The sequence below is a fragment of the Chamaea fasciata genome, unplaced genomic scaffold, assembly GCF_029207755.1.
Source record: "Chamaea fasciata isolate MVZ Bird 193981 ecotype frontalis unplaced genomic scaffold, bChaFas1.0.hap1 SCAF_21, whole genome shotgun sequence".
Classification (NCBI taxonomy): domain Eukaryota; kingdom Metazoa; phylum Chordata; class Aves; order Passeriformes; family Sylviidae; genus Chamaea; species Chamaea fasciata.
In genome coordinates, this window is record NW_027094106.1 from 6,704,919 (window position 1) to 6,719,519 (window position 14,601).

General features: G+C 61.4%; 1 protein-coding gene across 2 annotated transcripts; it reads right to left on the bottom strand.

Annotated features, from left to right (window-relative positions):
* Positions 1-180: 180 nt before the first annotated feature.
* Positions 181-13,957, bottom strand: BLTP2 (bridge-like lipid transfer protein family member 2). Of its 2 annotated transcripts, XM_066201847.1 has the most exons (39): positions 13,885-13,952; positions 13,045-13,174; positions 12,734-12,780; positions 12,303-12,465; positions 12,105-12,223; positions 11,701-11,761; positions 11,291-11,489; positions 11,008-11,131; positions 10,503-10,627; positions 10,350-10,417; positions 10,109-10,257; positions 9,747-9,865; positions 9,381-9,544; positions 9,011-9,272; positions 8,685-8,890; positions 7,435-8,530; positions 7,016-7,207; positions 6,734-6,936; positions 6,538-6,656; positions 6,243-6,463; positions 5,928-6,118; positions 5,743-5,842; positions 5,467-5,669; positions 4,877-5,171; positions 4,600-4,757; positions 4,303-4,509; positions 4,097-4,196; positions 3,721-3,903; positions 3,425-3,546; positions 3,192-3,347; positions 2,997-3,118; positions 2,513-2,693; positions 2,350-2,436; positions 2,137-2,247; positions 1,916-2,051; positions 1,592-1,716; positions 1,140-1,241; positions 926-1,060; positions 181-724 (listed from the first exon to the last, which is right to left on the bottom strand). In XM_066201847.1, the coding sequence occupies exons 5-39, from the start codon at positions 12,206-12,208 to the stop codon at positions 542-544; spliced, it is 6,309 nt and encodes a 2,102-aa protein (XP_066057944.1). In that variant the 5' UTR covers positions 12,209-12,223; positions 12,303-12,465; positions 12,734-12,780; positions 13,045-13,174; positions 13,885-13,952; the 3' UTR covers positions 181-541. The 2 variants fall into 2 exon arrangements, with proteins under 2 accessions (XP_066057944.1, XP_066057945.1); XM_066201848.1 differs by lacking the exons at positions 181-724; positions 926-1,060; positions 1,140-1,241; ... (3 more) ...; positions 2,350-2,436; positions 2,997-3,118 and having other exon boundaries at positions 2,519-2,693; positions 13,885-13,957.
* Between the last annotated feature and the right edge of the window lie 644 nt (positions 13,958-14,601).

Below are 14,601 nucleotides of genomic sequence, written 5' to 3' on the forward strand. Positions count from 1 at the left end.
CAGGCTGAGCCCAGGGCCATGCAGGGGTGCCCTGAGCCCCAAAACAGGTGCCCTGAGCAACTGCTGGGGAAGGGCAAGGAGTGAAGCCCACCAAGGATGGGGGGCTGCCAGCTGAGGTAAGGCTTGCTGAGCCCAGCACTGCAGGGTGAGGCAAGAAACAAGCCACTGGCCCGAGCCGGCTCCAAATTAAAAACTCTTTATTTAAACTCTCTCCCGTTCCCCATTTTCCCAGCCTGGAGCGACCCTGCTGCTTCACCAGGCCCGGGGGCTGGGCCCAGCACCCGCACAGCAGGGAGTGGGGGGAAGCTTGCAAGAGCCCTTGGCACGAGGGTTCTGCACCCCACAAAGCAGCCCTGGAGCACCCTGTGCCCCACATCCCCGTGCTGCTCCACCCCTGCCCCACAGCAACAGGGCTACCAAGGGCCTGAGCCCTCCTTGGGCACCGACGAGCAGCACAGCCCCCCCTTTGCCTTCGGGGTGCCCCTCCAAGGGGGGAGCACGGGGCACCCCAAGTCCCTTCCCGGCCTGCCGGGTGCTGCCGTCATTTGCGCCTGCCGAAGATGGATTTCTTGCTGGGGTTCTTCTCGCCCACGCTCAGCCCGATGAGCAGCCGAGCCTTCTCATCCTCCTCCTGCTGCTGGATGGTCCCGTCGGGTTTGTTCTCCATCTTCCCCCGGGCCTCCGCGCCTGCCGCCGGCTTCAGGCGCAGCTTCTCCTTGATCACCTGCCCCGGGAGTCAGGGAGCTCAGTATCCCCCATGGCCACACCCTGGGCCCTTGGCATGGGTGACACCTGAGCTGCTGAGCCAGTGCAGCTGCTTCCCACTCTGGGGAACGTGCCGCCCACCCTGGGGTTACCATCTCTGTCCTGGGCAGAGCAGCTCTGGCAGCCTCCAGAGCGGGAAGATGGACCTGGTCCCACATACCTGTGCTACCAAGGCTTTGCGGCTGTCCCTCTTCACCGCCATGGCAAAGTCCAGCCACGTCCATGTGTTGTTGTGGTACTCCAGGCATGGCAGCACCAGGTTCAGGTCGCCCCAGTCCACACTGTTCTTCTCCCCCTGTGTGACAGAGGTGTCAGGCAGTGTGGGACGATGGCCCAGACCACCCCAAGTGTGCCCTGTCCCACTGGTCCCACACCTTGTAGCTGACACAGAGTGGCACCTGCGGGATCTTGATGTAGATGAAGGAGTTGTTCATGGCTGCACGCTCCTTCATCTTGTCAATGTCATCCACGGGATGCTGGGGATGGAACAAAAGCCATGAGCAGAAGGGGAAGAGAAGGGACAGAGCCAGGAGCCAGCAGGGAAGGGACAGCTGGGCACTAGGCCACAGCATTGCTTCATCAGGGAGAGGTGAGAGCTGCTCTGGCACAGTGTTGGAAAAATGAGATACAGGGATCACATCAAGCGTGCAGGCGCCTGGTTGTAAAGGATGCAAATCCTCATGGTGGGAGGGAGCAGGAGAAAACAGACAAGCGTGGGAGGGAAGTGTGGGAGGACACGGCTACCCAGCCCTGCAGTTAAGGGAAAACAGACTGGCACCACAGCAGGGCTCCCGCAGGCTTTCCCCCTCACGGCAGCAGGAGGTACCTCAGGTGCTTTTCGGAACGATCTTCTGACCCCCGATGTCCGATTCAGTCCTTGAGCAACTCCTTTCCCTGGGCCCAGCGAGTCATCAGCCCCGATCAGCTGCCGTGGCTTCACCACGGGGATCCCTGGGGAAGACAGGGTGTGAGGTGGTGGTGGTGTCCAGCCAGGGGTTAGCCACGACCCCAACCCTCCCACCATCTCCCTGTCCACCGGGGAGACGCCAAATCCCTGTTCCTCAACTCATGGCTGCCTACAAACATATCCAGGACGCAGCCAGAGCTGCTCAAGGACATCCAGAGAGGAAGGTCATCACGAGCCTCTCACCTGTTGTCACCAGCTTGGACTTATCTTCCTCATCCCCCACCTCCTCCTCCTCCACATTACGGCCAGGGAAGAAGAAACCCATCATTCTGTGGAAGAACTGGTGGGTGAGCTGGATGGTGAGAGGCACCACGTTCACCTGTGGGATAGAGACATGTCAGAGCCAGGCACACACTGCCTGTGCCCCACAGACACCCTGGCACCTCCCAGCCCAGCCCTGGCACCTCAAAATGCTCCTTGATGGAGATGCCTCCCACGGGCGGCCGGACCTTGCTGAAAATCCTCAGGGCCAGCTGCCGGCCGGACTGGCAGGAGCTCTGGGGACGCAGCACCACCTGCAGGGAAGAGGATGGGTGACTGGGGTGAGGACAGGCCACTCTGCCCAGGCCACCCGTGGGTCCCTAGCATGCAGAGCTGCTCCCTCAGCTGCCACTTGCCTTGTACACAGCATTGGGCAGCAGGTTGTTCATGGTCACCCAGCCCAGCTCCAGCAGATGCTCGGCCGTGTCATCAGACTTGTTGACCTGTGCAGACAAAGCCATCAGCTCCCAACATCCCCATCCCCAGCTCAGGGGCTGTGGGCACTGTCCAACCCCTCACCTTGCTGTAGAGGAAGCGCTGGAGCTCCAGCTCAGCAATGCCCAGCTGCCCATCCTCCTCTGTCAGACGCCAGCGTGCCTGGGCAAAGTAGAACTCAGTCCTCCGTGCCACACTCACGTCCTCCGGCTGCTTTCGCAGCTCCATCTTGTTGGCTCGCTGCAGCTGGAAGTCCTTGAAGCACCTGCAGCACAGAGGAGAAAGCTGGGATGTGGGAGTCCTAGAGTAAGGGGGACACAGTGCTGGGGAACCTGAGATCATAGAATCAGAATGGTTTGGCTTGGACACCTCCCACTGTCCCAGGTTGCTCCAAGCCCCATCCAGCCTATCCTTGAATGCTTCCAGGGATGGGGCAATGTCTTGCAACCCAAGACAAGCAGCCACAGCTTCTCTGGGCAACCTCTGCCCGAGCCTCACTAGGAAGAATTTCTCCCTAATATCCAAACCAAACCTACCCTCAGTTTAAAGCCATTCCCCCTCATCCTACCTGATCAGTATGTTCAGCTCCTCACTCTCCAGCTGCAGGTCAGCTTTTTCCTGGCTCAGCTGCTGCTGCAGCCGGTGGTTCAGGTCGAGCAGGATCTCGTTTTTGCTGTCATCCTTCAAGGACTGAAGGACAGACAACCCTCAGCACCCTCTACCCTTCAGTGGGGATCCTAGGGAGCCAGAGATGTGGGCTCACCTTCATGTTGGAGTACATCTGCTTCTCCAGCTGCCTGATCTGGGCCACGTGCTGCCTCACAGCCTCTTGCAGGTGTAGGATACTGCTGCGCTGCTCCTCAGGGTTGCTGGAGATTTCCAGCTGGAAGCGCACCCGCTGTTTCTTCTCACTGTGCTCCTGGACACAAGAATAGGGCAAGGTTAGGACTGCCTGGGTGCAGTGAGTGGCACAGACACCTGGAGCCCCATGGGTACCTTGCGTTTGGGTTCCACGTGCAGCAGCAGGTTGTTGACTATGTCGAGGATCATGGCATACTGTGCAGGGTTGGTGGAGATCTCCAGGTCATGGTGGATCAGGGTGAAGGTGTCCACAGCTCCTGCAGAGACATAAAGGGCAAGAGGGACCTCAGCATGGCCAGAAATGTGTTGGGGATCCCCCCTATATGCAGCCCTCTGACCTCAGCAGGGCCAAAAGAGACCAGCCCTGGAGTTAGCCATGGGTCAGACCAGAGCTCTACCCCCCACAAGGCACACTGCCTGGATGCGCTCACCCTCCTGCTTCTTCAGCAGATCCTCCTTCTCCTGGTTGGCAGGGGTCTCAGGGGGCTTTATCTGTGTGGCCAGCTCGGGGTCGATGTCGTGGCTGTAGCTGATGTAGTACATGCGGCAGCTGCAGCGAGAGATGATCCTCTGCACCTGCTGGGTCTGCTGGGCTTCCGAGGGCTGATTCCAGTCTGGGGACAGGCAGAGGGGCCACAGTCAGAGTGCCGTGTCCAGCACACTGGGACTGCACAGTGCAGGGCTTGGAGCATCAGCCACCTCCTGGAGCCACACAGGGACAGGACAGGTGCTCTCAGCTCTACCAGCCTTGGGGTCACACCCGAGCAGGACCGGGGTAGGCACAGCAGCCCGGGCTGTGGGCAGTACCTGTGGTGGTGCTGACCATGCCCCCCACTGCCTGCCCGCTCTCCATCAGCTCCTGCACCGAGTCCAGACTCCGCTGACGATGCTCCTCAATATTTTTCACCTGGGGAGGCAAGGAGGAACTGCTGGCTGTCCCCACTTTCCCTGGCTTGGCCAGGGCACTGACAGCACTGCCTGTCCCCCATGTAGCACACCCACCACATGCTCACCTCCAGCCAGAGCTGGCCATGCTCCCCCTCGGAGGGGCTGCTCTCTGTTGTGGCAAAGTACTGCATGCCATCCAGCAAACATGTCCAGGATGTCTTCTGCTTCAGAGTGTCCCCATACCAGGCAGGGTGGTGCTGGCACTGCAGCAGCTGTGCCTTTGCGGCGGACACGATCACACAGCCCTCTGTCTCTGCACCACGCAGAACCATCTGTGGGGAGAGAGACCCCAGAGGCCTGATGGACCTTTCTGGGGCAGGCACAGCCCCTGTCACAGCCAGGCCATGGGGACAGGCAGGTACCTGGCAGTTCACCAGCTCGATGAGGCAGTTGCGGTTGTAGATGTCGTCAGTCTGGCAGGCGGCGATGCCGCAGAGCTGCTCGCTGGCCCCCGACTCCTCTTCTGTGAAAACCACAAACTTGTCCGTCTCCTCAATGAGCTTCTGCAGCATGTAGGCCCCTGGGGAAGGAGAAAGGGTCAGTGCAAAGCTGTGGGGGGATGGCTCAAATGTACAAAATGAAAGCAGGCACAGCTTTGAGCTGTGGGTTTCCCCTTGCTCCCCTCCCCGCTGTGCTCACCCCCTGAGGAGGCTCTCTCAGGCCGGCCACTGGTGATGGGAGCAGTCACTCTGGCAGGGATGGAGTGAGCAGAGAGGGGACCCCGCTTCAGCTTCTTGGCCTGCAGCTGCGTGTCAATCTTCAGCCCCTTCAGGGCTTCGGTGGACAGGTTACGCTTGAGCACAGCCGCTTTCTTGTAGCCATCGTAGAGGCCAAAGGCGATGTCCCGGTTCGTCGTGGTCCAGGACGCCCGCAGGTCCACCAAGTGCAGCTGATGCGTGTGGAAACCGTCATCCCCGTCACGCAGGGGCAGCTCCTGGGCACAGAGGGCCAGTGTCTCAGCACAGCAAAGCCACCCCCAGCGCTGCCCAGTGGCCTCATGTGCTGGGGCTAGGAGCCCTGCGAGCCCTTCAGGCAGAGCGTGGGGACTGGAGCCCGGACCACCCCAGGGACCACAGCACAAAGTCAGGTGCTTGGTAGATTGGAGGCCCTGAAGTTCTGTCTTTTCTCCAGCCAAATCCCTTCCCCACTGCATCCCACAACCAACGTCCCCTTGTCCTGGAAATGCCAGCAGGCCAGCACAAGCTGCTGTGCCCTGTTTGCAGTGGTACCTCCTCAGCCATGCGGTTGCTGTGCCGCTGGTAGGTGAGGGAGGACAGGCTCAGCAGATGGGTTTTCTTCACCAGGGTGTCGAGCTGGTGGTCAGCGCTCTCGTCACAAGTGGAGGCCATGAGGTGCACAGTGACCTGGCTCAGGTCACTCACCATCTGCGTGATGCTCCACTCCGAAATGAGGCGTCGCATCACTGTGCCGGCTGGGGGACAGGGACGGGATCAGCCAGGGCCCTGCTGTACCTGGAAGTGCTGCTGGGCAGGATTCCCACTCACCTTGTGGGATGAGCCGCTGTGTGCCCCGAGTGAAGATGTGTCCCTGACAGCATTCCACCTGGATCCCCCGCTGCTGGGCAAAGGAGGCCCAGTAATGCACCTGAGAGGGAGCAGAGAGCAGGGGCTGAGAGTCTAGCAGAGGAAGAGCAGGGAGGAAAAACCAGATTCCCAGCCCTGGGAATTACCTGCAGCTGGGGGAAGAGTGCAGTATAGGACAACTGCTTGTAATGCTGCCCCAGCTTCTTCTTGCTGGGTTTCATGTTGTTGAAGAGCTTCCCACGGCAGATGGGCCGTGTCACGCTGGTCCATGTGGCCCAAAAATTCTGCATCCAGCGCAGAGTGCTGCTGTAGAGCAGGATCCGGGGCTGGGAGTGCTCTGAGAATATACCCACCATCAGCCAGCACCACGGGGCCGGGACACGGCAGCACCCAAGCCGCAAACAGCACGCCCTGCCCGATGCCCCTTGTCCCCAAGGGATCCCCAGGATGCTGTCAGCCACCTTTACTGGGTTGTGTCAGGTCCATCCGGATGGAGAGGTTGAGGTTCTCGGAACGGAAGGCACGGTAGGAGTCATACTGCTGCCCCACTGGCACCTCGGGCAGGAACTCGGGGGAACGCAGCACCACGCCATGGTGGTCGTGGGGGTTCCCATGGCACAGCCACTGCAGGTCCAGTGTCATGCACAGGTCAGGCAGGTGCAGGAAGCAGCAGTCATCATATCTGAATACAGAGAGAGACCCCAGTCACCCCCCAGCACTGGTGAGGGCCCCCCATGCTCATGGCCCCACACTCACTTGGAGGCTGTCCGGACGTTGATATCCAGGTTGCCCTTGAAGACAAACTGCCCGGGCTTCCAGTGGAAGGAGAGTTGGCTCCACTCCCAGTGCATGTTCTCTGTAGTGTTGTAGGGGTCCTGCAAGGGCAGGCATGAGGAGAGGCAGGTGTGAGCTGACCCCACACCATGTTGTTCCCCAGTCCAGTAGCACCCACCTCGGTGGCCAGCTGGTGCAGGTTGGCTTGTTCAATGTCCATGTGCCAGTCTCCATGGAAGAGAAGGCGGCTCTTGTCCCACCAGGGCAATGGGGCGCTGGGGTCCTCTGAGGGCTTGGTGAGGAGATCCACACACTGGCCGATCAGGGTCCAGGCTGGGTCCCAGCAGGGTCCCCACACAATGGTGTATTGGGAAATCACAGCTGGGGACACAGAGGTTGGCTCAGCCATTTGCCCTGTCCCTACCCCACCACAGAGACCCCCCATTCCTCTAGCTCTTACAGTGAAAATCATGGTAGAACTTCAAGGGTGGCATGTTCCTCTCCACCGTGGCATCGCCCCAGGGCAGCCCCAGCTTCAGGACCTGGCGGCGCCGGGAGCAGGCCTGGCCACACTGCTCGGCCCCTATCAGCCGGCCCGAGAGCTGCCAGTTCCGGATCTCAAACAGGTACCGGGGGTAGTCACGGATCCGCACTGCGGGTGGAGGAACAGCTGAGGGATGGAGCAGTGAAGAGACACGCAGTCCTCCACTCTGGGCCACAATAGGAGCCATCGTCCTGTCACATCTCTGCTTCCTTCCCGCTCCCTCTGAACCTCCAAAAATTGTTTTCCCTGCCTGGTTATGCACCACGTGGTGCCAAGCCCAGGCCACACAGCCATCATGCCATCCTCCAAGGGCACCCTCCCACAAAGCAACTCACCAAAGAAGCTGCCAACTGTGCCCTTCATCATGCGGCACCACTGGGTGACCATCTCCAGACCCTCTGGGGGGAACGGGCTGACATCGTCCAGGTCCCTCATCTGCTCCAACACACGCTCCGTGCCGTGGAAGGACTCATCAGCCATGGCCACCAGCTCCAGGTGGGCCAGGGTCCAGGTGAGGAGGGCCCTCCTCATGGGTGTGTTGGCGTAGAGGCGCCGCGAGCGCTGGATGTAGATCTCAATGTTCTTCTTCTCCAGCGAGGCGTAGAGCTCCTCGATCTTGCGGGCAGGCAGCAGCTCCCCGTGCTGCTTGCGCAGCGCAGCCACCTTGGCGTCCAGCAGCTGCAGGCGCTTGGCGCTCTCCTTGCTCTCATCCTTCATCAGCTCGTAGTTGTCTCGCAGCTTGACCTCGAAGACGTCATCCAGGAAGACCCAGGAGAAGTGGGTGATTCTGAGCAGGAGGTCAGGGGGAAGGGCTGTGCTGGCGGGGCGCCCGGGCCGGTGCAGGCCCTTCAGCCACTTCTGCACGCCCACGGCAGCGTCCAGCGTGCGGGAGAAGTCGTACTGGTAGGGGAACTCAATGGTCACGCTGGCGAAGGAGAAGGCCCAGCCGCGGTTGCGGAGGGTGCGCAGGGTGGGGAAGGCGTCCCGGTGCCGGACAACCTCCTCCAGCTCCGGCAGCAGCTTCACCTCCACCTCCTTGAAGCTGAAGATGCTGTGTCCGTCAAAGCCGGCGGCCAGCTCAGGGCAGTAGCCGTGCAGGGCACTGCCATGCCAGCTCACCGAGGTCCGTTCCGCAGCCAGGCTGATGTAGTTGGCCTCAGAGACAAAGGCTGTGAGCTTGGCAGAGCTTAGCTCCAAGGACAGGGACAGGAGTCTTTTGGGAGGGGGCCCTTTTGGCTGGAGGGGCCCTGGTGACTCAGTAGGGGTGGCTGAGTGGGATGTGGGGCTCTCTGGGGGTGGAGAGGGAAGCGTCCTGTGGCCGAGGGCGCTCCGCAAGGCTTCGTGGCACTGCAGGGTGGCCAGGGTGTGATGGTACAGGTGCATGTGGTCAGGTGGGCTCCACAGCACTGCCAGTCCCTCTCCGCACTGCACCTGCACCAGAGAGAGTGAGCAGGCACCACATCACTGCCAGGGTCAGCACAGCACAGCCCCATCCTCCCCCAGCACCTTTTGTGCCAGCCAATCCTCCCCCTGCCCCATCTATCCCCAGCACCAGATAAGGCAGTGGCCCAACAGCCAAACCAACCTCCAGGGAGCGGATGCTGCTGTGGTAGGTGACAGAGAGCACGGAGAGGTTAGCCATGGGGTTGGGGATGGCAGGAGCTTTGCAGCACGGCTGCATCTTCTCAGTGATGCTCTTCACCAAGGCCAGCACCATGCCCTGGACGCTGACCGTGCAGCTCTCAGCACTTCCCAGGACAGTCAGTGTGTCCAGCCGCAGTTCCAGGGCACCTGGAGAGACAGCATGTCAGTGCTGGAGGCACAGAGCAGGCACACCACAACATGCCAAGTTCCTCTGACTGCGGGGTTATTCCAGGACAGCCATCTGGGATCAGCTTGGATGCTACATACCCACTACGGCCGAGAGTGTGAAAAGGTTCACGTCCTCCACCTTCAGATCCACCTTCCAGAGCAGCCCCCAAGGCTCACTGGAGGCAGAGGGCTGCTTGGCAAGTTCAGCCCCACCAGGCTGCAGGCAGAACAGGGGCAGGACCCTGGCCAGGCACTCAGTGCAGGTGTCAGACGACTCCACTTGCAGACCCCGGATGGTGCAATCCAGGAAGAGCGTATCCGACTGGGCACTGGACATGCCCAGGGGCTGGTTGTAGCTGCCCTGCAGGACAAACAGGACAATCACTCTCAGGCTGCAGGACATCCCCGTGCCACCCACATGGAGTCTGAGACTGAAAGCCACCCCTTGCCCCCTCGCCTTGTCCCTCACCTGGAGATTGAAGGAGTCAAGGATGAGGGCTTCTCCCCACACATGCATGTTGGGGGGATGTGGGGCACGCTGGATGTGGGAGTCGTTGCCCACTCGCCAGCACAGGTGGTCCACGGCCAGCACCGCTCGCTGGTGCACGCTCTGTGGCCGCAGGTGCTGGTAGTCTGTGGGCATAGAGGAGGGGGGAAGTGTAGGCAAGGCTCACCCAAACATGGGCACCCCAAACACAACCAAGCAGGGATCAAGAGCCCCTGGCCACACACACGCGGGGAAGCACAGAGGCAGCATGCACCTCTCCATTCCCATCCTGGTGCCTCTCTGGCAGACCCCAAGAAGAGCCCAGGACCTCCCTGATCCAGCCTGTACCTGCAGAGATGGAGTTGAAGCCCAAGGCGAAGGGTGGTGTGTCCCCCAGCTGCACGGACACATTGACGTTGGACAGCGAGGCACACAGGATGATGGGCGCTAGGATCTGGGGATAGCTCCTGCACAGGACAAGCAGGGATGGGCTGTTACTGGGAGCTGTGTGCCACAGAGCCTGACAGGGAGCAGACCCAGAGGGATGTCCTCTCTGCAGGGGCTCCCTGATCACCTCCTGACCAGCCTCCCCATCCCACAGGTTGTACACAGGGCAGATAAGGTGCTGAGTGCCCAGGCACCGTGCCAGAGCGTGGCCAGCAAGAGAAAACAAGCTGTGATACCAGCAGCTGCACTGAGGCCAAGTTTACCTTCCCTTGTGCCCTTGGCTGGGGACAGGCACTGCCCGGCACCTGTATTCCTGTGCCAACAGGCCCAGCCAGTGCGAAAACTCTTGGTGACGGTAGTGGATGATGCAGGTGTTGAGCAGCACAGCAGCTGAGAGGTCAATGGCTGTGACCTAGAGCAGGGAAAGGGCCAGGTGGCAAAAATCTCATGCCAGGAGCCAAACCAGTCACCCCCCAGGGGACAGTGTGCCCAGCGCTCGCTCACCTGCACACTGGTCTTCAGGGAGTTGAGGCACACAATGCGCTGGCGGCTCTGGGACAGAAGAAGGCCATCTAGGGAGACAGAGGAGCACAAATGAGGGGTGCCAGAGGGCAGTGATGGCAGCCCTCTCCCATTGGAGCTCTCCTGGCTACTTGCCCTCCAGCTGGAGGTCTACACTCATTTGGTCCAGGTCTGAGTTGGGCGTGAAGTTGCGCAATGGGATTTGCTCCTCTTCACGCTGATATAGAAACTGCAGCAGCTTCAGGCTCCAGGTGAGGTGCCTGGAAGACACAGGGAGTCACTGCCAGGAGGGAACTGCACTGTCATGTCCTCCATCCCCGTCTCTCATCACCAGCTGACCAGCATGCTGGCGTGGACAAACACAGCAGGCAGAGCCCAGCTGCAGCACAACCCAGTGCTCTCATCCCATCGCCTGAGGATCCCGTCAGCTGTCCTACTGGAGAACCAGCTGACATGCCTTTCTCCCTCCCCAAGAGCCCAGCCCTACGTCAAGCTCAGTCCTTCCCACTCGAGTGGGCTCTAGCACTCAAGTGGGAAGCTCTGCAGTCTAGCAGAGCTAAGGGACGAGAAGGGAATGGCACCGTTGTCCTCAGGTCCACGTCTCCAGCATTAATTTGGACTCGGACAGCCTGCCCCTCACCTCTTCTGGCTGTTCATGGACAGCACCATGCTGGTGTTCTCCAGCTTCATCTCCACCCTCCTGGGGATGAGCTTCAGTGTGTCCCTGCTCAGCACAGACAGGGACTTCGAGGGCTCCCCTGGGCCTGGAGAAGGACAGAGACAGTCACAGGAAGGACTTTCTCAAACCCCCGCACCCTGGAGCAGGAGGGAGTGATCCCACAGCCAAATCCCTCTGGTTCCAGTGCAACTGGGGGCCATCAGCCCCTGCCCTGAGCAGAGCTTTTCCCTGTCCTTGTCCTGACCTGTGCTGGGCTCTTCCCCCACGCTGCTGTGCTGGGCCCCAGCAGTGACGTGGTGCAGGAGGGGGCTGCAGAAAAGCCCCTCGTGCAGCTCTGCCTGCAGCGTGTGGATGCAGAGCTGGACACCCACCAGCCGCCGCTTGCTGCTGATCTCCAGGGAGAGGGAGAGTGCCAGGGCCAGCTCTGCCAGGCACGTGTCATCCTGTGCACAAGGGACACAGCAAGGAGCATACAGGGTGTCACACAGGGCCCTCCCAGCGCGTGCTGCAGGTGGAGAGCTGGGCACAGCAGAGAGCCCAGCACCTGGCAGCATCACCCAGCCTCGGGGACACCCTGGAACAGGTCAGCAACGAGTCCCAGAGAGCCAGTGCCCAGGTTCCAAGTGTGGAATTTCTCCCTCCTCAAGCACTCACCAGCTGGCTGCTCCGGAGGACTTTGCTATTCACCTTTGTCAGGCTCACCTCGCACGTCATGCTGGGGAGAGCAGAGAACAGAAGGAGGATGTGGGTCTTGCTGCTGCCAAAACAAGTCCCTGCCTTCTTTCCTGTGGGACACAGGGACCTCAAGTCCCTGCTCCAAGTGCTCCCAAAAGCAGAGCGTGGCCTAACTCCATGCACACCACATTACTTGGAGAACACACAACTCAAGCTTCCTGTGACAGGAAAAGGAACCAGGCCAGCCTCAGAGGAGGTTAATGCGTCACACCACAGGTGACATGAGATGCTGCTGAGTGGGACAAAGAGAGGAGAGACACAAGGCTGGGGTTGGAGGAGGTTCCCTGCCATGGAAGCAAAGTGGGGTACGAGCACAGCATTACCTCTTCCCATTGCCATTCAGGAGGAGACGTGTCTGGCTGGCCTGGATGTGCCAGAGAGACTCTGAGGTGGCCACGTGCAGAACCATGACGTTGATGGAGTCCATGTGGATGGAAAAGAGCTGGGGGGAAGGTGCTGCTGTGAGGGATCTCCGACAGCAGTGCAGCCCACTGCAGCCTCTCACCGAGCCAGTGCCTCACCTGGCTAAGGAGCCTCAGCAGGGAGGGTTTAAGGGTCAGGTCTGTTCTGCCTTCATTTCCATCAGCCTCTCTGGGAGCCTCCGGGACAGATGGCTGGAACCCAGGGCCTTTCTGGAGATCCGTGCGGATTCGCACCTCACCAAAACACAGCTCGAAGTAGCGCCTGGGGAACAACAGCACAGGCAAGAGTTTGCACCTGGCACACCTGGCTCTGTCACCAGGGATTTCCCCTACCCCAGGGACGTGTGGGACCAGCACAAGGACACCCACAAGATACCGCCACCTCCAAGCATGGGTCACTCCCTCACAGAGCTGACCACAGGGGAATAAGGATGGCAGAGAGGTGTAAAGGCAGCAGGATGGCAAGCAGGGCAAGGGGTGAGCCAGATCCCCAAAGGGAGCAGGCAGGGAGCTGGGGCAGGGGCACGTACGGCAGCTCCCGGCTCAGTTTGCTGGAGATCCAGATGTTGTCGATCTCCTGTAAGGACACACAGGTAGGTCAGAGAAGAAGGCAACTTGGCTCTGCCTTGTGATGCTCATCTCAATATTCCCATTCCAGTGCCTGGGATCATGCAAGGAGCAGCCAAAACCCCAAATCTGGCCATGGAAGGAAGGGTCTGGCACTAGCCAAGGGGGTGTTAAACAGGAGAGTGGCTCCATGGACTTGCTGCCACTCTGGAAGTGACAGCAACCTCCCTCCCAGCCTTGTCTGCCAGCAACCACCCCTCACCCAGGTACCCACCACAGTCTGCTGCTCCTGCTGGAACTTGAGGCTGATGTTCTGGGCCCAGAAGAAGCCAAAGGAGCCAATCTTCAGCTCTGCATGAAGCTTCTGCCGGCACCAGGTGACAGCCAGGCGACATGCCAGCCATCTGTGGGGACAGGGGGAAGGCCAGGGTCAGCCTCCCCACTGGGGCTGGGGTCTAGGGATGCTCTTCATCCTTTGAGCACCAGTTCCAGCACCCACAGCTAGATAGGAACTCCCAGGGCTTCATGGTGAGAAAGAGGCCCTGCAGAACCACCCCCAAAAATCCCTGATGCCCCCCTCCCAAGCCCTGAGGCCTCCATACCCCCCTGACGCCCCATGCACACCCCTGCGGGCTCCTCTGAACTTTTCTACCCCCCCAAGTCTCTGACACTCAGCTCTACAATCCCCCAGTCCCCTGCAGACTCCCCTCCACACCTCTCTCCCAGCCCTGTGAGCCCCCCAAATTCCTGACACTCCCTCCAAGCCCACTTTGTCCCCCTTACCCTCTGCTTCCCTCCTCCCAGAGCCCCAGCTCCTCACCCTCAGCCCCGTGGGCCCCCTGCACCCCTGACACTACCCCAAATCCGCCTTACCACCCTTCCAAAACTCCCCTGGCTCCCCGAAACACCCGCACCCCGCATTGCCAGCCCCTCGGGCCTCCCCTTGACCCCGGCGAGCTCCTCCCACCCCAGCAGAGCCCCACCCGCCGCGCTGCCGCCCCCCAACCGGCTGTCACCCCACTGCCACCGCCGAGCCCCCTCCCCACCCCTGTCACACCCCCCCGAGCCCCCGCGGGGTCCCTCACGCCCCCAGACCCGCCCGCCAGGCCCTGACCGCGCCAGCAGCCCGGCGAGCAGCGCGATGAGGACGATGGCGAGCAGCGCGGCGGGCAGCGGCGGCGGCATGGCGGGCACGGCCCCGGCGCGGCCCCCGGCCCCGGTCAGACCCCCTCCCTCCCGCCCGCCCCTGCCCCGGCCCCGGCGCCGCCGCCGCCGCCGCCCGTGGGGCCGCCCGCGCACCCCGAGTGGCCGCTGGGAGGGGCGGGACGGGGCGGGGCCTTGCCGGGGACAGCGGCCGCCGCAGCGCCCCGCCGGGGCCGCGCCGGCACCGGGACAGCGGGGACAGCGGGATGGCACCGGGATGGGGACAGCGGGGACACCGCGGCCGCACCGGCACCGGGACAGCGGTGACCAGGGGCCGCAGCGGCACTGGGACAGCGGGGACACCGCGGCCGCACCGGGATGGGGACTGCAGGGACACCGGGATGGGGCAAGGATGAGGACAGGGGGAACACCGAGGCAGCACAGGCATGAGGACAACAGGGACGCTGGGATGGGGACAGTGGGCACACCTGGGCAGCACTAGCTTGGGGACAGTGGGTATACCAGGACTGCACCTGGATGGGGAGAGGAGTGACACCAGGTCTGGCACTGGCATGGAGCGAGGGGGGTGACAGCAAGTCCAGCACTGGGATGGGGCAGATGACACCAGGTCTGGCCCCCAGTGCCAGACGTACCCTGTATCAAATAAACAAACAGCCACACCACAGGG

Bases quoted from the DNA above. Each gene is read 5' to 3' on its own strand.
- BLTP2 (XM_066201847.1), bottom strand. From the start codon at position 12,208: ATGGACTCCATCAACGTCATGGTTCTGCACGTGGCCACCTCAGAGTCT. The intron at 9,273-9,380 runs GTGAGGGACAAG...TTTGTCCTGCAG, and splicing joins TTGACTCCTTCAATCTCCAG to GGCAGCTACAACCAGCCCCT. The intron at 3,904-4,096 runs GTACTGCCCACA...GCCTGTCCCCAG, and splicing joins CATGGTCAGCACCACCACAG to ACTGGAATCAGCCCTCGGAA.